General features: G+C 42.4%; 1 protein-coding gene across 2 annotated transcripts in view; it reads right to left on the bottom strand.

Annotated features, from left to right (window-relative positions):
- ATP6V1H (ATPase H+ transporting V1 subunit H) overlaps positions 1 to 23981 on the bottom strand; it is a 100956-nt gene extending 76975 nt beyond the window's left edge. The window contains exons 1-6 of one of the 2 annotated variants that reach the window (XM_058668629.1): positions 23708 to 23981; positions 22436 to 22590; positions 18823 to 18925; positions 10924 to 11013; positions 7063 to 7176; positions 4528 to 4632 (exon numbers count right to left, since the gene is read on the bottom strand). In XM_058668629.1, coding sequence (XP_058524612.1) covers positions 4528 to 4632; positions 7063 to 7176; positions 10924 to 11013; positions 18823 to 18925; positions 22436 to 22548 — 525 coding nt within the window. In that variant the 5' untranslated portion in view covers positions 22549 to 22590; positions 23708 to 23981. The remainder of the gene's footprint in view (positions 1 to 4527; positions 4633 to 7062; positions 7177 to 10923; positions 11014 to 18822; positions 18926 to 22435; positions 22591 to 23707) is intronic. The other variant, XM_058668628.1, reaches the window with a different exon arrangement.

Here is a 23981-nt window from a genome sequence, read left to right on the forward strand (position 1 = left end):
AAAACACTTGAAGCTGCAATTAATTTGGATTTTGAAAGTTTGCTTCTGACTGGACAATAAGATTCTGGACTCTATGTTTGGTATATGCTTGCAATGGGGGAATCTCAACTGAACTTGCAACAAGGTGGAGGAATCCACCATGGTGGGAGGGTTTGGGGAGGGGTGGGAGAATCCAAGTACCTATGAAACTGTGTCACATAATACAATGTAACTAATGAATTAAAAATAATAAATAAATTTTAAAAAAAAAGAAAAAGAAAAAAAAAGAAAGTTTGCTTCTATTACAATCATGAAGCCTTGGTCCTTTTTTGAGAAAGAATACACTTACAGCAGAGAAAAAGAGACCTTCCTGACACACCAGATGCGTGATGTTTGAGCAAAGTAGCTATATTACTTTCAACAAGGAATTTACAACTTAACCCTGACCAAAGGCTCCAGGCACGCATGCAAAGTGTCTGACCACAGCCAGGGAGACAGTGCCATCAGAGACAGGCAGAAGCATGACTAGACTTGAAAGCAAAGCCAGATGCACCTGGTGCCCTGCAGAGGGGGCCAACATTCCTATGGCTTTAGGAATCACACAGCAGAAAGGCCAGACCATGAGCCAAAGTCAAAGACCAGGAAAGAGTGCTCAAGGGACACGGAAGAGGCCTTGAGGGGCATTTATCTAATAAATGCAGTTCAGTCCTAACAAGAAGTCTTCTAGACATTGAGATACTTGTTTTTACTCAGAGGATGGAAATGTCCTCCCACCGCAACCCCCAAGCTGGTGGACATGGTTACAACCAGTCAACCATTCCAGAAGTAGTAAGTCACCTGTGACGTAAGATACAAACATGACTTCTACTAGCAGAAGTCGAAGGTGAAAGTGCCCCCAAAGCTAGTGACACTATATTGTAGCAGATATTCATCCCCACCAATTTTAGTTCATGACTCTAGTCACAACAGGCCCTTACTGTCACCATTTCAGAAAGTGTGTAACACTGAAGCAGGGTGAACCTTATATAAAAAGAGACAGGATTTCAAAGGAGGAAATGGGGGCAGGGAAACTTTCCCATTTAAGCACTTCAATTCAAAGTAGTAACAGAAATCTGAAACCTCATTTTCAAATACCCACTTTCCATGTTTTAAATATTTGGATTTTGAAATACCTCACAAACAGTAAAATCTAGAAACTGATGGTTCATACAAAAATACCTTTAAAAACTATGCACAGAAAGAGACCAAATTAACAGCACTGACATTAAAAAGATTTACTTTTGTTCAAGACATTAAAATAGTCATCCAGGGTCCACTGTTGTGGCATGGCAAGTAAAGCTGCAGGCAACTTTACGAACACTGTGTCCTGCCCTGGCTGTTTCACATCTGATCCCTGCTAATGGCCTGGAAAAGAAACAAAGGTTGGCCCAACTGGCTGGTCCCCTGCACCCTTGTGGGAGAACCAAATGAAGCTCCTGGCTCCTTCCTTTGGCCTGGTCCAGCCCTGGCCATTGCATTTTTCTGTGGAGTGAACCAGCCAACGGAACATTTCTATCTGTCTCTCCTTGCTCTCTCTGTAACTCTGACTTTCAAATAAATAAATAAATCTTTTTTTTTTTTCTGCAGAGTGGAAGTTTAATGGGATGTCCACCGAGACTCCCCATACAGCAGTCCTAGGCCAGGGCCCCCTGCCCACTGCCTCCTAGCAGAGAACTGGTATCCCTCCCCAGTCCCCAGGGAACAGCAGTGCCCATGCACCTCCTAGGCAACGAGGTGGATAGTGTCTAGTGCCCACCTCCCTGGGGGCCCAGACCTTGTATCCCCACAGAGCTAAGGCTTCCCCTGGGTCTGGGAGGGGAGGGCACCTGCTCCCAGCAGCCCTCACCCCCACACGTGGGGGATGCACACGTTGTGGTCCCTGTGCCAGGGGCCCTGGAAGCTGCCACACCCAGGCTAGGGGCAAGGGGGAGGGCTCTGCGGGACAGCAGGGGCCAGGCCTCCCAGCAGACATAAGGTACAGTGTGGTGGTGGCCGTGGGGCTGGGGGCAGCGCCCAGCAAGTGCTGGTGTCCGGGTCTGGCACGGCTGTCAGTGTTAAGACGGACGTGTGGCATGTGGCTAAAGTCCTTGCCTTGAGCGTGCCCCAGGTCCCATATGGATACTGGTTCTAATCCCGGCAGCTCCACTTCCCATAGAGCTCCCTGCTTGTGGCCTGGGAAGGCAGTCGAGGATGGCCCAGTGCTTTGGGACCCTGCACCCGTGTGGGAGACCTGGAGGAGGTTCCTGGCTCCTGGCTTCGGATCAGCACAGCACCGGCCATTGCGCTCACTTGGGGAGTGAATCATCGGACGGAAGATCTCCCTCTCTATTTCTTCTCCTCTGTATATCTGACTTTGTAATAAAATAAATCTTTAAAAATAAATTTAAAAATAAACAAATAAATAAATAAATAGCCATCCAAAAACAAAAGGAAATTAGGCTCCCCCACAAAAATAAACAATAAGGCCAACAGTGAATCTACTGTCACAGCATCTCTCTCTCATGCCACAAATTAAAATCTATAAAAATAATGCCAGCCAAGTTGCCTGCAATCTACAACTTGCTAAGTCTCTTTCAAATAGACAAGTCTTTATAATCTGTAGTTGGCAACACACAACTGGCAAAATTACTCCTCCTGGTCTCCTTTCTTCACGTCACCCAACCCACATTGGAATCTCACACTCTTCTTTGTTTTCTGACTTACATAATGCCCACCCCATCTTCATTTCATTCCTTTGGTGAGCATCTTTCACACGAGTTCTCATCTTAACACATAGCATTTACTTACTAGTAGCCCAAAAGAAAGCCTCTGCAGAATCACACTAAGTGTCCTGTCTTCTCCCCATTCTGAAGAGCCATGAGAGGAAACACAGAAAAAAATCTCCATTTTTCCCAGCTGTCACACCAGCAAACTTCCTTCTTTCAAGGAAAAGTAGAGCTACAAAGGCCTGGAAACAACTAAGATGACCAATAAGCAGACTTCATGCCTTAATTTCCAGCCTGACTATTCAATCCTACCATAAAGCTGTGTAATCATGAGAATGAGCTACTATGTCAGACAGACTCATCTTGCAACTGGGTGGGGCAGATCCAAGCTTACTGATGGATACCAGCAAGGCCAACCAAGGAGAATGACCACTGATCTTTAATGTGCTATCTGCAGTAATAAAACTCCCTGGGTAGCACCCAGGGTCATTGGTTTTTTTGTATTGTTGACAGACAGTTGGCCTGGGTATATTACCAAAAAGGCTTAACTCCACTAGAAACTTTCACATTACTCTACCAAAACAAAGATTTTTTTGCACAAATGTTGGTGGTTCCTAATCCTGAGAAACATGCCAAAGCTATAACTACAGTTTCTTGACACCTCAGCTCACTTGCACACTCTTTGGGCTATACCACTTCTCTTACTCTGTCACAAGTCTCACATGAGTGCTTGTGAAATTGTGCAGGTCAATTCAGCTATCCAATCTATGGGGCCAGCAATGCAGGATAGCTAGTTAAGCCATTGCTGCAATGCCAGTATCCCATATGAGCACTGATTTAAGTCCTGACTGTTTCATTTTTAATCCAGCTCCTTACCAATGCTTCTGGGAAGGCAGCTGAAGGTGACTGAAGAACTTGGGATCCTGTCACTCACTAGAAAACCTGGAGGAAGCTCCTGACTCCTGACTTTAGGCTGGCCCAGCCCTGGCATCCATATGGCCTAAGCCATAGCAGCCATTTGGGGAGTGAATAAACAGTCTTTCACACACACATTCCCTCTCTTGTCTTTCCCTCTCGGTAATGCTTTTAAGTAAATAAATAAATCTCTAAAAAACCAAAATCCTCCTATCCAAGTACTAACCAGGCCCGACCCTGCTTAGCTTCCGAGATCAGATGAGATCGGGCACGTTCAGGTATTGGTTACTCATTACTATGCCAACTAATTCCATAATGATGTAAATTTTTGCTGATGGTATATGGGAAGGGTCTCCCTAACAAGCCATTGAACTAGGCCGGACAGCAAGATGCTGGACTCTATGTTTGGTATATGCTTGCAATGAGCGAATCTCAACTGAGCTTGAACTGTGATTATGTAACAAGGTGGAGTCACCCAACATGGGGGGAGGTTGTGGGGAGGGGTGGGGGTATCCCATTACCTATTAAACTGTGTCACATAATACAATGTAATTAAATAAAAAAAAAATTAAATGCAAAAAAAAAAAAAATCCTCCAACCTAGAGTCCTGTAATCTAGGCAGCCATCTAAAAGGAAGATAAAAAGAAGATACTCCCTGATCTCTGAAAAACAGGAGTGGAAAACACGAAGGGGCAGGAAAGACAGAAAGTTTGAACTACAGCCAAAGAAAGAAATGGAACGCATTCTACTGTACTTAGGAGTAGGGTAGTGAACTTCCAAGTTCAAAGGCATTACTTAAAAAAAAAAAAAGTAACATATTTACCAAAAGACTGTAAGAGAACATAGATCTTAACATTCTGCTCAAAATACTAGAAGCAATTCCTTTTACCTGTGAGCTCAGCTGAGTTTTTATCCAGTTGAAATAATAATTTAAGTCACTGCCTTCCATCAGTTCTTTTCCCCAGGCTGCTAACTTGGCAATAATTCTTGCTGCCTGAAAACAAAAGAGAAATGCACTTAAATGCTCTACTGATTCTAAAAATCTCATTGTGTTTCTTTCAAGTGCAGGATTTGTAACCACCTTGCTATGCGATTTTTCTAACATTCACCTGTTCCCAAAATCATAATTTATATAATTCATTCTTAGAAACACAGTTTGAAATACAAGCATTGAAAATGTATTTTTAAGTATTTCCATTATAGTAAACCAAAATTAGCTACATTTTGGAATTTCATAACATTCTCTGCATTTTTCCCATTTTATTTTTTTCTAATTTAACAGATATACTTAAAAACTGTACATATTTGGGGGGTATGAGGTAATGTTTCATACACATGTACATTATATGCATACATATACACTTTGTCCAACCAACACAAATACATTATTGATTTGAACTTTAGCATTCCTTTAAAACCAAAGCACCCACAAATCTCATTCAGCTGGTTTCTTCATAGCAAAATATCCACTGCATTAACACTATCTACAGTCACCCTCCTGTGCAATTAAACATCTAAACTTCTTACTCCCACCTAGCAGTAACAGTACTCATAAATCAGCCCTTCCCCTGCCTCCCGCTCACCCTTCCCACCCGACTTATAACCACAACTGTATTCCTAAATTCAATGCAATCACCCTGGATTTTCAGACTCCATGTACAAATGAGATTTGCATTATTTAGAGTTCTAAAAGTAGGGCTGGGATTCATTAACATGAGCAAAATTTAAAGAACACAACAACTCTTCTTACAGGCAGACTTTGATGAAACCTGCCAGCATTTTCAGCAAACAACTTGCCAGCCAATCTCAATCATTCCAAGCCCCTTGTGTGTCCCAATACTTACAAATCCATATCCCATTTATCACCAATTAGATACTCATCTCTCTCTCAAATATAAGCAAATATCCTTCTCTCCATAAATATTTTTAAATTTTCTTCAAGCAATTAAAAGTACCATTTTTTTCATTAAGTAAGCATTGTAAAATATTATTTCCTTAAATAAAAAATTAATATTCCTTCGGGACATTCTTAAATCAGTGCTTCAAATTGCCAATTATTCAGCAACAAATAATATCACTGGAAAAGGCTGGCTGAGGCGAGCTAACCTCAAAGCACACTCCTGTTCTGGTAGCCTGATGTTTGGTATGCTTGCAAACAGCTGCTGACCCAAACTGACAGAGGTGCACTTCCAAAGCCATAACGCAAGACACTTGCTTGAGCATCCGGATGTATGTGGAATCCTGCTCTACAGGGCTGTCCTGGAGCCCTTTCACCCACTCAATACAGTTACCACAGAGACTTCAGAGATACAGTATTCAACAAACTGATCTTTCACAAGACAGACAACTGACTTCCTAAGGCTGCTGTATGGAACCCAGAGACTAAAAATATTACTAGCAGCAGTAAGTACATAACACAGAGGGGAGACAAAGGAACATGCAACCTGACACTCCTGCTCCTTAGCTCAGGCTTCTCAACAGTGCATAGTATACCAGCAACAATCTGACCCTCAAAATTTAAAAGGCTGATAAAACAGAAAATTTTTATGAAACATTAATGTGAATCTAGCTACACGATTAATACTAATAAATCATGCCCTTAGTGCATACTTGCTCTGTAATATAATCTGTCAATTATATTACAATACTAAGAGACATTTAAATCAGGAATCCAGGTAGCAAAAACAAGTTTCTGTAATTTGAAAGAATATGTTACTGAGTTTTTAAAAATTTTTCTTTCACATACACTCTATTGTTACGAGTCCTCCTTTTTCTCTTCTTATAAATGTTATATAGTCAACAACATATGAATATACTAGCATATAAATTAATATAGATAGATATGTAACAGGAGTGAAGTAAGAGGCAGGGAAAGAACACATGCTCAACAACGTTTTCCTGGCAGTGGTCCTTGATTTGAGAACCTTAAAAACATCCACAAGGACACTGCCCAGGTCTTGCGGCTGTCCGCATGCAGCCCACTCCATGTTGCAAATTAGGAAGACGCGGCTGCACAAAGGCTTATTTTCTTGACCTTCTTCTCCAGACGCCATAAAAGATTCTTCAACGTTGTGGCTGCCAAATATCAGCTCAGAAAGCAAAATTAATTTTTCTATAGTAATGTGATTAATTCTGTTCTAGACAAGCTAGAGCTGTTGACATGTGTAAAGTCACCACAGATTTTGCTAATGAAATCATCTTGACAATTTTAAAAACTTTAACTCCTTCTGATCCTCCAGTGACCCCTCTCTACTGAGCACCAACAAGAGAAGCCAATGCCACAGTTCATCAGTCTTAGTACAGTACGTCTGTTCCTTGCTTAATATCAGAATTTATTCTGTAAATTTTAAAAGGATATTTAAAAATAGATTCCCTTCTCAAAATGTATTTAAAAAAATTAAGAACATGACCAATTCAAAATTACCATATGAACAGTAAAAGGATCCTGGCGATTCAACATTGGCAGGAAGTAGGGCCAAGCAGTGTTCTTGCTACGCTTTGCATAGTCGAAGAAAATGCTAACACGCTGGTGATTTTCCTAAAAAAGAAATATCATTAATCAGAATGAATGTTGTCAAAGAACAGACAGACACTGCACTGTTTCTCAGTCTTCTGTTTCACGTCCCATCAATGTGTGCTCTTCTACACTGGTGTTTGGGCTTGCAGTTAGATCCTTGTTTCAGATGGGTTATCCTAATCTAGATTCCTGCCAGTGTGGACTGCCATCAGAGATGGCTCAAGTACATTGGTCCCTGCAACCCTCATTGGGTTTGGCCTGGCCAATATTTGGTCACTACAAGCATTTGGAGAATAAACAAGCAGATGGGCATACTCGCACACACTTTCCCACTTCCTGATCCTCTTCTTCCTCTCAAAGACAGATAGTGGGACAGAGACAGAGACAGAGATAGAAGAGATAGTGACAGAGATATGAATGAATATACAAACCTGGTGGCTGAAGACAGAATCATCTACCTAAATCTGTATCTCTGAATCCTCCACTGATCCTTCAAAACACATGTAAACAAACACCAGATAAACTACACAAAAACACTGTGTCTAAGTTAACCACAAGGAAATTAGCAGTGATGGTGCAGTGACATCGCACACCAACCCTCCTCCGGGGGTGCCAGCATCCCCTAAGGGTGCCAGTCCGTGTCCCAGCTGCTCCACTTCTGATCCAACTCCCCGCTGAAGGGCTGGGAAAGCAGCAGGGACATTGGGCGTTTGAACCCTGTACCCTTGTGAGAGACCTGGAAGAATCTCTTGGCTCCCAGCTTTGGACTGGCCCAGTTCTGGCTGTGGCAGTCATTTGAAAAATAAAACAGCAGATAAAATACCCCTCTGCCTCTCCTTCTGTCTCTCTCTAATTCTGACTTTCAAAAGCAAAATAAGTAAATCTTCATTTAAAAAAATAAAATAAAATTAGCACCAAATCCCAGCAAAATACTTTCATACGTCAAATCTTTGTAGACAGTACAGTAGATGTGGAAAATGTGTACAGCAGAAGGCTACTGGCAATGGAAGAGGTCTGCAATCAGCAAAAAACAACAAAAAAAGGTCCTGACTATAAAGGAATTGGGAAAAGAAAATCTCGTAGTAGACGAGGGCACTGACTACAAGAAGCAGACAGTAACCTTGGAAAGGTATCACTTCAGAGAACGAACGAAGTGAAAAAAAGGAGACTGGGTGATTAAGAGAGGAAGAAACAAAAGGAAAAAACAAAATCAGAACCATCCCCTAAATGTCAAAGCAAACATAAGTTCCTCCTACCAAAAGAAAAATCATCCTCTAAACCAACAGCACCTCACTGCAAGGAGCGAGGAGTACTTCTGAGCTTTGTAAGCCTTTGTAGATCACCCAAATTCCTGGCACGAGCAGAGGAAAGCCACAAAGATAGAAACCTTGAACGTCAAAAGAAACCTTTAAAAACAAACTATTATTAAAGTTAATTTGAAAAGGCATATTAAAGCAGAGAAGAAAGAATATGAGGTATATAAGACTGAAATAACAAAACAATTAACATGAGATTGAATTAAAATACTGTATTTTCCAGAAAAAAATCTCAATGAAATATTTTCCTGAAAAACTATAAATTATCAAAACTGTCACCATTAGAGATGAAAGGCTTAGATAACTAATATCTGTAGAAAAAAACACACAGAAAGCTATCAAAGGAAAAGAAAAATCTCCACAACAAAACAGCCTGGTTCAAACATGTTAAACCAGGACTTCATCAAGCCTTTAAAGTCATGATAGTCCCAATGGTAAATAAACTGTTGCACAACATAGCAAATGAAGGAAAATTTCGTAATGTTTTATTTTGTTTTGTTTTTATTTGAGGCAAAGTTACAGACAGAAAGAAGACACAGATCTTCCATCTGCTGGTTCACGCCCCAAAAGGCTGCAATAGCTAGAGCTACGCCAATGTGAAGCCAGGAGTTTCTTTCAGGTCCCCAACATGAGTGTAGGGACCCAAGCACCCAAGCCATCCCCTACTACTTTCCCAGTCTATAAACAGGTAGCTGGATCAGCAGAGGAGCAGCCAAGGCTAGAACTGTGCCCAGATGGGAAGCCAACACCACAGGGTGAGATTCAGTTCACTACACCATTTTACCATTCCCCTTTTAAGTTTTTTTTCTTTTTTAAAAAGATTCACTTATTATTATTGGAAATGCAGATTTAGAGAGAGAAGGTGAGAAAGAGACAATGATTTTCCATCCACTGTTTCACTCCCCAGGCTGCAGCAATGGCGTTTGCTGAGCTTCCTTCAGGTCTCCCACATGGGTACAGAGTCCCAAGGCTTTGAGCCATCCTCAACTGCTTTCCCAGGCCATAAGCAAGGAACTAGAAGGGAAGTGGAGCAGCCAGGGCACAAACCGGTGCCCATATGAGAGTCCAGTGTACTCAAGGCAAGGATTTAGCCACTCAACCATTGCACTGGACCCCTTCTTAAGATCTTTTTATGGAACAAGTATAACACTGGTAGCTATATCCATGAAGAAAAACAAAGAACAAAATAATAAAATTAGAAACATAAGATTGAGAAAAGCAAAATATCTAACTGCAGAAAGTGCCTTTATGTATATTAAAAGATCATTCAATTGGGGCTGATGCAGTGGCATAGCACCCTAACACTCCACCTGCAAGCACCAGCATCCCCCATGGGCAATAGTTCTAGTTTTGGCTGCTCCACTTCTGTTTGCATAGCCCGGGAAAGCAGTATTGGATGGTCCAAGGATTTGGGCCCCTGCACCCATGTGGGACAGTGGGAAGAGGCTCCTGGCTCTCAGCTTTAGACTGGCTCAGCTCTGGCCATTATAGCCATTTGGAGAGTGAACCAGCAAATGGAAGATAACTCTATCTCTCCCTCTCTCTGTAATTCTATCAAGGAGAAAATAAATCCTGGGGGGGGGGCGGATATAATCTAATCATAAAATAAATTCATCAGGTCACAAAATTCACATCCAGAAATGATCAGCTTTCACACAAATAGAAAAAATAACAAGTATAACAGAAGAGAAATACTGCTTACAGCAGTAACAAGACAGGATACTCAGGCAAAAACTTAAAAAATATTGAAAATCTTTATGTAAAAACATGACAACCCCCCTGGAGATTCAAATACTTTCAGCAAACAGAAAGATTCTCCTTGTTTGAAGAAAAATTCACTATAATAAGACATTATTTCTCCCAAAGAAAATTTATAAATTTAAAGCAACTGTAAAAATAGGAACTGCTCTGCACATGTCTCAGCCTAGACTTGGCTCCAGTATAAAACACAAAATCATGAACAAAGGAACCCCCCATGCATTCAGAGACAACAAAATAAACAGAAAACTTGTACAAATGGAAAAGTTGCAGATAATAAGCAAAACTGTTCTTAAAAGAAAAAAACACATCAACCCTTTAGAGTCAGGTACTGGCCTAGAACATAGGGGCACCAAAATCTGTTGACTAATTCAAAGAGAGGAAGCCGTATGTATAAATACACAGAGCATCCAGAAAGGCTTAAGTGATTCATCAATTCTGTTCATGTTCATTAAAAACTAAGGTGTCTCAAGAAAAGCTACATGTTGATTACTGATATCCTGAAATACGTGCAAGCATTTCCATCTTATCTGCCATTAGCAAATCGCAATTCACATAATTTTGAAAAGTACGTGATTATAACACCTGATTAAAGAACCAATGCTTACAAAAGTGAAAGTTTGCAATACAAACATGCTGGTTTTGTGCGATGCGGAAATAGATGACATGAGCAACAGCAGTTCGACTCGCCTACCTGCAGCATATCATCCACCATGGTCAGGATGTACTGCACTGTCTGTTCCTTCGAGATGTGAGTCATCAGGTTTATAAAGGTCTTAGCACACTAGAAAAAAAAAATTAATTAGTTTCCATTCCAAAATAAACATTTTAGTTTAACTTCAGTAAAACATTTTTCTTTCATAAATTGATACAAATAACATTAAGTTAGATACTAATTAGAGGAAATTACGAGGGAGTGTCAAAACAGGTCACTTAGAATGAAAAAGATTTGTTTCTTTGAAAGGCAGAGTTTCAGAGAGAAAAGGATGTAAAAATAGGCAGAACTTCCACCCCCAGGCTCATCCTAACGGCAAGATAGATGGAGTGGGGCAAAGCACACCCAGCATCCAGATCTCTACCCAGGGCACCTGTGTGGGTGGCAGGGGCCTGAGAACCTCATTTCTGCTGCCTTCTCCAGAGCATTTGCAGGGAGCTGGGGGCCCAGCATGGTGGTCTAACGGCTAAATTCTTGCCTTTTGCCTGTGCCAGGATCCCATAGGGGAGCCAGTTTGTGTCCTGGTTGCTCCACTTCCCATCCAGCTCCCTGCTTGTGGCCTGGGAAACTACTCAAGGGTGGCCCAAAGCCTTGGCACCCTGCAGCTGCATGGGAGACCCAGAGTAAGTTCCTGGCTCTTGGCTTCCTATCAGGTCAGCTCCTGATGTTACAGCCATGTGGGAAGTGAACCAGTGGACAGAAGATCTTTTTGTATCTCCCTCTCTCTGCATATCTGCCTTTTCAATGAAAAATAAATAAATCAATCCTTAAAAAAAAAAAAAAAAAAAAACAGAGGAAGGTAACTGGATCAGAGGTGGAGCAGCCAGGATCCTAACCAGCATCACATGTCGGCTTCACAGGGGAAGCTTATCCACACCACACTGTTCCTTGCATCGTCTCTTAATCCCATTTTTTCACATACTTTTTTTTTTAGTATTTTTTTATTTCTCTTTGAAAGGCAGATTTAAGAGAGAAGAGGCAGAAAGAGATCTTACACTCAATGGTTCACTCCCCAAATGGCTGCAATGGCTGGAACTGAGTCGATCCAAAGCCTAGAGCCAGCAGTTGCTTCCATGTCTCCACATGGGTGCCAAGGCCCAAGGACTTGAGTCATTCTCTACTGCTTTCCCCTACAGGAAGGGCAGCAGTCGGGACTAGAACCAGCACCCATATTAGCCTATTGAGCCCCCGCACTGAACCCCTACAAACTTTCTGAAATATGGTAAAGTACATGAAGATCCACTATGATTTGCATGAAGGTTTTCATCATATCTAGTAATCACTCTCCAAATCTTTACTATTTTTAAATAGATTAGCTACTATCAACTCAATTACTCATTAGAATGAGTGAGCTTACAGACAATCAAAAGTTGCAATTCATTTTGAATATTCTACTTTATATCTTATTTTGTACATGTATGTCTGCATACTGAAAACTGGAATCAAAACGACTTGTCTTGGGGCCAGCACAGGAGGGTGTTCCTCTGCCCTGTGGCACTGGCATCACATTGGATATCAGTTCATGTCCAGGCTGCTCCACTTCTGATCCAGCTCTGTGCTTACTGGCAGGAAATGCAGGGGAGGAAGGCTCAAATCCTTGGGATGCTCCACCACTTCAGAGACCTCAAAGAAGCTCCTGGCTCCTAGCTCCGGATCAGCTCAGCCTTTACAGATCTGGCTCAGCTCCAGCCTTTACGGTAATTGGGAGAGTAAACCAATGGATGGAAGAAATCTCTTTCTTTCTCTCTATCCTTCCTTCTCTTTCTAAAATCTACCTTTCAAATAAAATAAATCTTTAAAAATGGAAACCTTAAAAAAAAAAGATTTTGTCTTGCCTCCTTCCTACAACATATCAAACCGCAAAACAATAAAAATGGGAACTAAGAATTGATGCTGTGGTACAGTGAGTTAAGCTGCAGCCTGTAATACTGCTGTTCCATGTTGGAATGCCTGTTTGGGTAAGTTGCTCCAATTCCAATCTGTTCTCTGCTTATATGACTGGGAAAGTATCGGGAAGTGGCCTAAATGCTTGGGCCCCTGCAACTCACGTGAGACCAGGATGTAGTTGCAGGCCCTGGTTTTGGCTTGGCTCAGCCATAGCCATTGTTGACACTTGAGGAGTGAACCAGTAACTGGAAAATCCCTCTCTGTCACTTTGGCTTTTACACAACAAGGAGGAGGAAGAGGAGAAAAAGAGAAAGAGAAGGAGAGAAGGAAGAGAATAAAAGAAACTGGAACTGGCAACAGGTTACCTATCATTGTGAGACTAAGACTGAGTTATAGATGGCCTCCATCGGCCAATCAAGACCTCATGTAAGAATCTCTGAGGGCAGTGGAACTGCATCTTGTTCTAAACTAAACTTATCAAAACAGAAATAAAATCAAAACTATCCCACAAAACCCATTCAGTCCCCCTTCAAATATGGCTTTATGCATGCAACACCATACAAGCATAAGTTGGGAATCAAACGTTGACAAGCTTTTAAAGTTACCCTAAAACAATATAAAGTCAAAAACATGTCATTCAGTATTTATTCAACAAATCCTCAGTAACAAATGAATGTAATACAAGCCATGTCTTTAACAGACAGAAAGTCTGGTGACCATTATAAACAACAAAACCGAAAAGACTGGGCCAGTGCTGTTGTAAAATGGGTAAAGAGGCTGCCTTCAGGGCTAGTATCCCATATGGGTGCTAGTTCAAGTCCTGGCTGCTCCACTTAGATCCAGCTGCCTGCTAAAGCAACTGAGAAAGCAGCAGAGGATGACCCAACTGCTTGGGCCTTTGTCCCATGTAGGAGACCCAGATGAAGCTCCTGGCTTCCACCTGGTCCAGTTCCAGCCATTATGGCCATCAGGGGAGTGAACCAGTGGATGCATAACTCTCTCCCACTGCCTTTCAAATAAATAAATAAATCTTAAAAAAAATTACAAAATTAGTATCTATAGCAGTCACATCATTTAAAAAGTTAACAGTAATAAAATGGCATTTTATTTTTAGTCATAGTATTAAGATGGAAACTTTTCCATTTCTTCCAGCAAAAAAACATATATACATAAATTATCTGTGGTACTTCTTTACAAACTCTTCCTTTTGGATACACTGCCATTCTGTTTGGATAAAAGATAATTTCCTGGCATCAACACATAAAAGGCCCACCACCTGAGGGAAAAAAGGCAGGAAATACAAAGGGGAGGAAAAGGGGGAAATCCTTGCCCTAAAAAGGCAAGATACCTAAAAGTGTATCATGGAAAAAAAAAAAAAAAGACCCATTACACCTGCTACTGCAGTTAAGAAAGAACTGTTTAACTTCTTAAGAGAACTATCCTGACTTAACAACACTCTTCTCCCAGTGTTACCTGCAAATGTTAAGGATTCAATACTCATGGTTGCCTAGTCTACCAAATGAGATGGACCTTCTGGTGTGTATGTACATGGGGTGAGGAAACTTTTTCAAAAAAGGACATCAAACATTACAAAGGAAAAAAGGGAATAGATTTGATTGCACAATTTGCACTTCAATGTGGCAAAGAATTCCCTAAACCGAGTTCAAAATTCAAGCAACAGGCTAGGGAAATAAGACACACACAGAACCTTATGAATATACACAGAAAGGAATCTAACAAATCAGGAAGAACAGCATCAACACTTCCACAGAAATGTAAAGTCATTAAAAAAAATAAAGAAGTAGTCACTATGGGTGCATAAGAGGTAAAAAAAATTTTTTTTTTTTATGTTAGTCACTGTCGTTACATTCATGTTCATACATTGACACTGTTAAAAGGAGCATTTTCTCAAAATTTTGAGACGGAGTTCATCTGAATTACTTAACTAGATCAGACCTATCGGAAGTCTTCATAGTAAATACAAGATTTTGTGGGAAGACATCTCAAGATAAACATCAGAATTAACTAGAAACAGAGAAAAGAAAACTCCTCTGTCAGGATGCAGTCACTGCAAATGAGTGCAAGAATGGAACCTGCAAGCAGCCCAGACCAGGCCAGGTTATGGTACATGGGCCAGGTTTGGGGGCAGGCCAGGCTGGGCCAGTTCATAACACCCGCGGGCAGATCTGAGAGCCAGTACAAGAAAGGCTGGGTGGGGCCACAACACCAGCCAGTTCACATAAGAGCCAGAACTAAGGTCTGGCTGGGCTGGACTAGGCTGCAGCACCCACCAAATCGGGGACAGGTGAGGCCAAGCCAGGTTGCAACACCTGCCACCAAATGCTGACGTAAGGTAAACATGACTGGGTCACAGCACCCACCAGCACGTGTAACATCCTAGGTATGGGGGGGGCGGGCTGAGGGGGTGTCAAGTCTGGTAGAGGGGCTGTGTGGGAATCCCGTGCTGGGCCACTGCTCTTGCTGGCGAGTGTGAAAGCTGAGACATGGGGTAGCCCAAGCTGTGCAGGCCTAAAAACACGTCAGCCTGCAAGCGAGCTAGGTTAGCGGGAAAGCCAGGCTGGGCTAAGTGACTGTATCCACTGTTGCCAAATCTACATGTGCCAGAGTAGGTACAGGCTGGTCAGACTTTGCTGCAGCATTAGTTGGCAAGTGCCAGCACTAGGACCAGCCGTTCCACCTCCAATCCAGCTCCCTGCTTATGGAAAGGAAAAGCAGTGGAGGATTATTCAAGTCCTCGGGCCCCTACACCCATGTGGGAGACCCAGAAGAAACTCCTGGCTCCTGGTTTCAATCAGTTCAGGTTCTGCCACTCTGGCCATTTTGGTGATAAACCATGGATGGAAGACTGACTCTTTCTTTCTCTCCTTCTCTTCATAAACCTACCTTTCAAATACAAAATAAACAAATCTTTAAAATATATATATATGATGGGAAAACATTTTTTTAATAAACTAAATCTTTAAAAATCAAACATCTTCCAGACATACATCAAAATATCACAAACACTCAAGCTGATTGATAATTACATTTCTAGAATCTGTTGTGAAGAAACATGAATGTCCAACACATGTCTACTTATAGCAGAGGGACTAAAACATGAAGGGATTATGATTCATTCATTAAATGGAAAATGATTCAATTGTTTTTAAAAGCCACAAAAATAATCTTTACAGGGCCCAGCACTGTAACCTAGGGTCTTTGCCTTACATGCACCCACATCCTATATGGGTGCCGGTTCATATCCCGGCTGCTACACAGCCCCTCCAGTTCCCTGCTTGTGGCATGGGAAGCAGCTGAGGATGGCCCAAAGCCTTGGGACTCTGCACCCATGTTGGAGACCCAGAAGAAGCTCCTGGGTTCTGGCTTTGGATTGGCTCAGCTCTGGCCATCACAGCCACTTGGAAAGTTAATCAGCAGATGGAAGATTTTTCTGTCTCTCCTTCTCTCTGTAAATCTGGCTTTCCAATCAAAATAAAAAAATAAATTTTAAAGTGCTTTATTTCTTTTATTTAATAACATTTTCCCATCTTTCTGCTACATGTATCTCAGAAGGAGGTAGAATCTCAACATATGTAACTCCATAAACAACTCTATGTGAAAAAGTCCAAAACAACTCAAAGATAAACAGTAAAGAAGGTGGAACTGTCATGACAGCTCAACTAGCTAATCCTCTACCTTCATGCACTGGCATCTCATGTGACCAGTTCGTGTCCCAGCTGCTCCATATCCCATACAGCTCCCTGCTTATGGCCTGGAAAAGCACTTGAGGACAGTTCAAAGCCTTGGGACCCTGCACCCACGTGAGAGACCCAGAAGAAGCTCCTGGCTCCTGGCTTCAGATAGGCTCACCTCTGGTCATTGCAGCCATTTGGGGAGTGAAACAGAGGATGGAAGATCTTTCTCTCTGTCTCTTCTCTGTAAATCTGCCTTTCCAATAAAAATAAATAAATCTTACAAATAAAAAGTTAAGAAGGAAACAATATTTGCAACAAATATGGAAAACATTAATAATTTTTCAATGTAAAAAGATTGTTCTAAATCAGAAACTCATCTGTCAGAACACAGTCCCTATAGGTGAGCCACGATAGTGCGCAACCCAGACCAGGCCAGAGAAAGATACCCACCGGCATACATATGGCATAGGTGGGGGGCAGACCAGGTTGAACCCGTCCACATCACCCACTGGCGAATCTGAGCACCAGAATAGAGTGTGGGTCGGCCCGGGATTGGTCACTACACAAATCAGTGCACATTACAGAATGCCAAGGTAGGGTGAGCTGTACCAGATGTGGTTGCAGCGCCCAAACGGCACATGTGAGAACCAAGGGGTGAGGGGGGAAAGCCAGCAGGGGGAATGTGGGCTCCCCTGCTGGACAACCACTCCCACTGGAGAGCATGAGTTGGGATGGGGGCAGACCAGACCAGGCAGGGCTACAACACTTGTGGGCCTCATGTGAGCTAGATAAGGGAAAAACCAGGTTGGGCTGACTGATCCAACTGGTGCAAGCAAAAATCAAAGTGGGTGAGGGTTGGTTGGGCTTTCCAGCCGCATCAGTTGGCAGAGGCTGGCGCTGGAGGCTTAATCTGTCAAGTTAAACTGCAGAACCACCAGGAGAGTGCATAATCAGAGAGTAAGAGTGGCCTAGTAGGGAGATAGTGGGCACCTCCCTATTGGGTTACCACTCTCACTGCAGAACAGCAAAACTAGGACTGGGGCAGGGGTGGCTGCCAGTATGTGTATGGGGTGGATAGTAGGTTGCTTGGGTTGAAATAGGCTTCATTGCCCACTGACACACATGAGAGCTAAATGGGATGTGGGACAGACTGAACAAGTCTGCAGTACATACTGGCATGCAGGGGAACCAGGGTAAGGAGCAGGCCTGCTGAGGGTTATAGGGAGTCACCCAACTAGGCAGCTCCCACTGGTTTGCATGAGGGCTGAGTATGAAGTAGGCAGGATTGGGCCGGACTACAACAACCATCGGTTCGCGTGGAAGACAGGGCTGGAAACAGAACTGACCCAGCAATTGCAACGATCGGCATGTGCATAAGCTGACTGGGGCGACGGACTGTGCCAGACCCTGTACTGGCAAGCATACACAAGAATCAGGTCTGGGATCACCTCAGATGAAGTTTCTTTGGAGATTCCTCCAACTGAACTGCTGATCTCAGAACCCCAACCATGAAGAGACTATGTCAGCCAGTGGATTATGAATAAATGTCGTCGTGCTTGGAACAGCAAGATTGGCAGCAATCCAGAACTGTTGAACTATCGAAACTTGAGCAGGACCCTCGGAGCATGCCTCACATCAGGGACCTGGGATGGGTGGGAGGCTGGGTGGGGCTTCTCCCTTTGTTTCTCCCCTGACCCCAGATTCAGGGGAAAAGAAGTGATGATATTAGTGTGGAAACAATGGTATTACCCACTTTCCTATAGCCCTTGACCCTTTGTACCCTAATCAACTAAGATCATTAAAAAAAAAAAAAAAAGATTGTCTAAATCAATCAAGATTTATCAAAACTACGGATAAAAGTGAAAAGAGGACAGAAAAATGGGAAAGAAATTCAACTATATATAGTCAGAGTAGTATCTCTTTTAACTTAATGAATCAAACATTAGGCATTCCAAACATCATTCGTAAGAACTAAAGTGGAAAAAAATTTCTTTAAAAAAAAGTTAAGCAATTTTTTTAAAACCTTGTACATTTTGAAACAGTTACCTTCTGGAAAGTTCTGCTGAGAGAGTACTCAAATATATACAAGGTGATGTACACACTTTCAATATAACATTTTTATTCAAAGAAAAAATACAAAAGGAAATTGGGAATTGCTTAAATGTTTTCTAGTAAACGGATTTTTAGTTAGGTATTAGGGCATACCTACCATGCAATATCATACCGTCATTAAGATTTTTCTAGAATTCTTAATAACATGGGAAAGTGCTCATGGTATAGTATGCATATGGATCACCTGACTGCCTTCGGTCTGAAGCATCTCCTGCTTCTCTTCAGGACTTCTTTTCATCTCAAATCTTTGAATAAACTCACAATCTTCAGCAGAAATCATCTGCCCCCTGGAAAGCAAGAATGCAATGCTTTGTTCACTGAGAAATAAATAACCACTGGGAACAAATTAACAGAAAATTTCCAGATTTTTCTTCTCTTTCCTTGGTAGTATTAAATAAAAACTATAGGAGGCCACTGTGTTTTGGACAAAACTCCCATCCCAGGCTCCAGCAGACTGAAAAACCAAAACAGATTCACTCAGCACCAAACAGAAACAAAGTTGTAATGTGACCTTGAAAAACCAGTAGAGAAGGCAGCCAACTTCCCCCTGCTTAAATCCTTACTTAAAAAAAAAAAAAAGTAACCCAAAGTTTTCTACTGTCTATCCATTCCTGTGTTACAAGAAAACAAACTCAGAAATTATCAATGCACTATCTGTCCGTATTTCTGCTTTCTTCAGCTGTTTAGCACGTTATTACTGACTTCATTGATGGATGGTGATGGGATGAGCTATCTGTCAGTTCCAACCCCAACAATCTGTAAGCTCTTTCAGCAGAGGGCTGTTTCACACCCACCAGTGTCCCCACTCAATATGTTAAATAGCATATTTAACAGGTACACACGGTTTACATTTGGTGAACTCTTCTTAAACACCCGCAGAATGGAGGAGTTTTATATATAAAAGAAACTTGTGAGCTGGACAATAGAATAAATAGAAATAGGGAAAAGAGGAAATATGAGGTATAGAGGCCCACTGATAAAAGAAACCAGAGAAAGCAATTTAAACACTCCTGTAACTAAAAATGCTCCAAATAGGAAAGTTGCAAAGTTGTACCAGTCAGTGTTTTATGATCAACAATACCATTCTGTTTGGACTATAAACACATTTAGACTTAAAAACAATAAACTCCTTGTCCTCTAGTCTAAATGCACTACACTCTGAGATAAACAAACTAGGGCACACAGCTCAGACCTCTAATTTCACAAGGGATTTTAATAACTACACAGAAAGCAATGGACAAAGAACTAGCAATCCTTCTCTTGTCCTCAACCAATAATCAATCCATTTCCTTAACTGGAAATGAGTAATTCCAGATTTCTCTTTTACCCACACACATCAAAGACTTTCCCACTTCTATAAGTTCTTTTTACTGTGTCATAAAATGAAATTTAAATAAATAAATAAAAATAAACAAAAAAAAGATTTATTTTTATTGCAAAGTCAGATATACAGAGAGGAGGAGAGACAGAAAGAAGATCTTCATCGGATGATTCACTCCCCAAGTGACTGCAACGGCCGGTGCTGTGCCGATCCGAAGCCAGGAGCCAGGAACTTCCTCCAGGTCTCCCACATGGGTGCAGGGTCCCAAGGCTTTGGGCCGTCCTCTGACTGCTTTCCCAGGCCACAAGCAGGGAGCTGGACGGGCAATGGAGCTCCCAGGACTAGAACTGGCACCCATATGGGATCCTCATGCATTCAAGGCAAGGTCTTTAGTTGCTAGGCCATTGTGCCGGGCCCACTTCTATAAATTCTACCCAGTACAATTCTATGCATTTCAATCTACAGCTTCCTCCTGCCTTTACACTGAAGACATGACAATCCACACAAGAATCAAATCTCATCATCTGGTATCAACCACGAACGTTAATAGTTTCCAGCAATCAGGGACTTTAAAACTTCACTCTTTTGAGCCCTACTGGAGATGATGAAGACCTCAACTTAGCATTTTCATCTTCTTTGCACAAAGAGCGCCCTCAATAGTCTTTACATCAACTATAGCTTAAGAATCACTTCGAAAAGTATCAAATCCAGAAGCCTTCCAATGGTACACAGGAGCTCTACAACCGGACCCTGGCTGTCTCTCCCGCCTCCCTATTGCCTCCCTCTAAAACATGAAGCACTTCCCACTCAGCGTGATGCTTTTCCTTCCCTGCCTTTGCTCATGCTGCTGCTGTGGTCACATGGCTAAATACACACTCTCCTTTAAATATCAGGTTAAGGACTGTTCTCACCAGGCAATCTTCCTGCGGCTGCATTTGCTGTCTTTTCTCTATATACCTATCAGACCCTGGATATCTTTCTATTACCTGAACTGAATAAAGATGATCTGTTTAGGGCCCAGCGCAGTAGCCTAGTGGCTCAAGTCCTTGCCTTGCAGGCACTTGCACTGGGATCCCATATGGACACTGGTTCTAATCCCGGTGGCCCCACTTCCTGTCCAGCTCCCTACTAGTGGCCTGGGAAAGCAGCCAAGGACGGCCCAAAGCCTTGGGACCCTGCACCCATGTGGGAGACCCAGAAGAAGCTCCAGGCTCCAAGCTCTTGAGTTTGCATTGGCTCAGCTCCAGCCACTGAGGAGTGATCACTTGGGGAGTGGATCAGCGGACAGAAGATCTTCCTCTCTGTCCTCCTCTCTGTATATCTGACTTCCCAATAAAAAATAAATCTTTTTTAAAAATGACTTGTTTATACATCTGATTTCCCTGCAGCTATGTGAGTTCCTTTAGTACTCTGTATCTTTTTTTTAGCACCAAATCCTGCTGGGGGTTGAAGGGCAGGAGTTGCTTCAGAACTGTCAAGATAGTAGACACGTTTGAAAGCGCCTAAATTAATAGAAATGAAAAGGATTGTTTTTGTGTAATGTATGTCCCTTATACTGGAAAACAAACTACTGAATATAAAAACAAGATTCCCCAATTTATTTTTCAAAACACATGCAAAGCTGAGCTAAACTTCCTTAGTAAGTCATTATATTGTGAATAGAACAAAATAAATATGAAAGAATAAAATATGGTCAAAAATAAACAAATGCTCATTTTACAGATAAATACAGGATACAGAAACACCAGAACACTAAACTCTTTTTTTCTTCAATTTTGAATTAACATGTAATGCTTATACAGTTTCTGGAGCAGAATGTAACTTTTCAATGCATATGCATACTTAACCACCCACACCAGGTAATCAGCCTTTCCACTTCCTTAGCTCTAGGCTAAATCTTAATACATACCAGGAAGGAAAAGAATCAAAATATTTTAAATGGAGTCAAGGCAGTATTTATCCCCATTTCACATTTGCTTAATTGAATCTCAGGGAAATTAAGTGATTTGTTTTAAGACCGCTCTTTCAACAGAGAATCAAAATTCAAACCCAGATCCCAACAACTCCAACATGCACACTTCTTAGTCCCGTGAGTCATTCAGCAACACCATTGGTTCCCACATGAACCCGCAAGCCATGCTAAAAGACCCTGGCTGACTTTATCCATCACCCCCTCCTCCTTCCGCAGCCTGTAAACATTCCACCCATGATTCCTACTCAATCAAGAAGTACTTCTTAACAGAGAAGCTCAAATGTGCCAGGTGCAACTCCACTTTGCCATTAGAGGCCCAGCTGCCTCCACCACAATACCTTTTCCGAGACCAAAAAAAAAAAAAAAAAAATTATTCTAAGGAGGAAATGTTTCTTCCACATTTATGAGCGCCTTTCCAGCACTGCCCTCATAGAAGCATGACCATGAAGAGGCCTGATGCAAAAGCACATGATGAACCGTGATTCACAGAAAATTGGTACTCACTGAAGATACGACTGCCAGTTCACTTTGTTGGCGCGAACCTCTGCAGCCTTGGCAGCAACGATGTTGGTGGGCACAGCAGCATCCACAGCGCCTCGGATATCCATCTTGGTCATTTAAGTGTTACAACCTCGAATGTTCTTCAAAAAGACCTTCAACTTAGATTTAAGAAAAAGGGAAAAAGAATACCTGGGGTTATTACTTTTTACAGCTGTCGTAAGTTAAAAAACACTGCCATTCACTAGATTCCAAATCTTCCCCAACTGTGCAGATTTACAAGTGTGTTTCCTAGCGGCTTTTCTTTTCCCAGGAAAGGTTTTGTAAGCTGTCACCAATATTATAAGATTTTATGGGTAATCTCTTAAAATATCTACATCAGAAATCATATGATTAAAAGTAGACAACTCAAAAAAAATGTTTTAATTTATTTTAAACATACAATTTGGATCAACTTCCACCTTTTTGTCAGGTAATCCTGACAGATAAGGGCCATTACTTTATTTATGACTACTAATCATCATTTTCCGAAATTAAAAATGATAAGGTCTTTCTACAAGTCTACAATTGTTGGTTCAAGTTAAAACACACAGTGAGAAACCAATTTCTCACAATGCAAAGCTTTCCTTGTCAATCAAAATTCACAGCATTTTCAACGACAGTTTTGGAGGAAAATTTTGCAACAAATGTCTTTCACAATTTTAAGCGCAGCCAACAGAGACTCCTGTCTGAAGACAAGCGCCTACAATAACAAGCCACTCACACAGTGGTTTTTATTACGACACAAAACATAGGGTCCCATTTGCAAACTATCAATTCACGAACCGGCCGCAAGCAGCTAAAATCATAGGAGTTGTAAGGCGGGTTCCCAATGACCTTAGTCTGGAACATAATCTCTTCATCTGAGGATCTGCTGCCTAAGCAAGCAGGGACTGGATAGGCTGGCGGGGCCCAGGCGGAACAGGCCCTGTCCGGGTCAGTCTGGAACTCTACAACAAGCAAGCTCGGGCCCAGCAGCCTTTCCAGACCCCGGGTCGGTAACCCACGCGCGCTAGGTTCTCCAACAGACCAGGGCCGTGGCCAACCCTGGGGAGCGTACACGTTTTACCCATCCCCACCCGGCCAGCGCCCCCTCACATTCCTTTCCCCTGCAGGGAAGACTCCGCCTGCTTCGTAAGCCCGGTTCTGGCCTTGAATGAAAGAGGAAGCCAGGAGGAGACGCGCAGCGACAAGCAGCACGTAGACCGAAAGCCCGAGAAACCGCAAAGGTAGCCTCACCTGGGCGAGCGCCGCAGAAAAACAAGCCCAGGACCCCCACAACGCACCCCAAGGTGGAAGAGAGGGTGCGGCGGTGTGGGGCGCCGGGGCCACGGCAAGGCCGGGGAGACGAGTCGGGGGAGACTTCGGGGTCTCCTTCCAGGTCTGGAGGACTGAGTAGTGGCGGGAGACGCGGAGACCAAAACGCGAAGAAGAACCCGCCCCGGGAAGACGTTGAGGATCCTACGGGCAGGAGGAAGTCGGAGCCGCAGCGCTAGAATGACAGGCGTGCCTG

This window comes from Ochotona princeps, chromosome 9, assembly GCF_030435755.1.
Source record: "Ochotona princeps isolate mOchPri1 chromosome 9, mOchPri1.hap1, whole genome shotgun sequence".
Lineage (NCBI taxonomy): Eukaryota > Metazoa > Chordata > Mammalia > Lagomorpha > Ochotonidae > Ochotona > Ochotona princeps.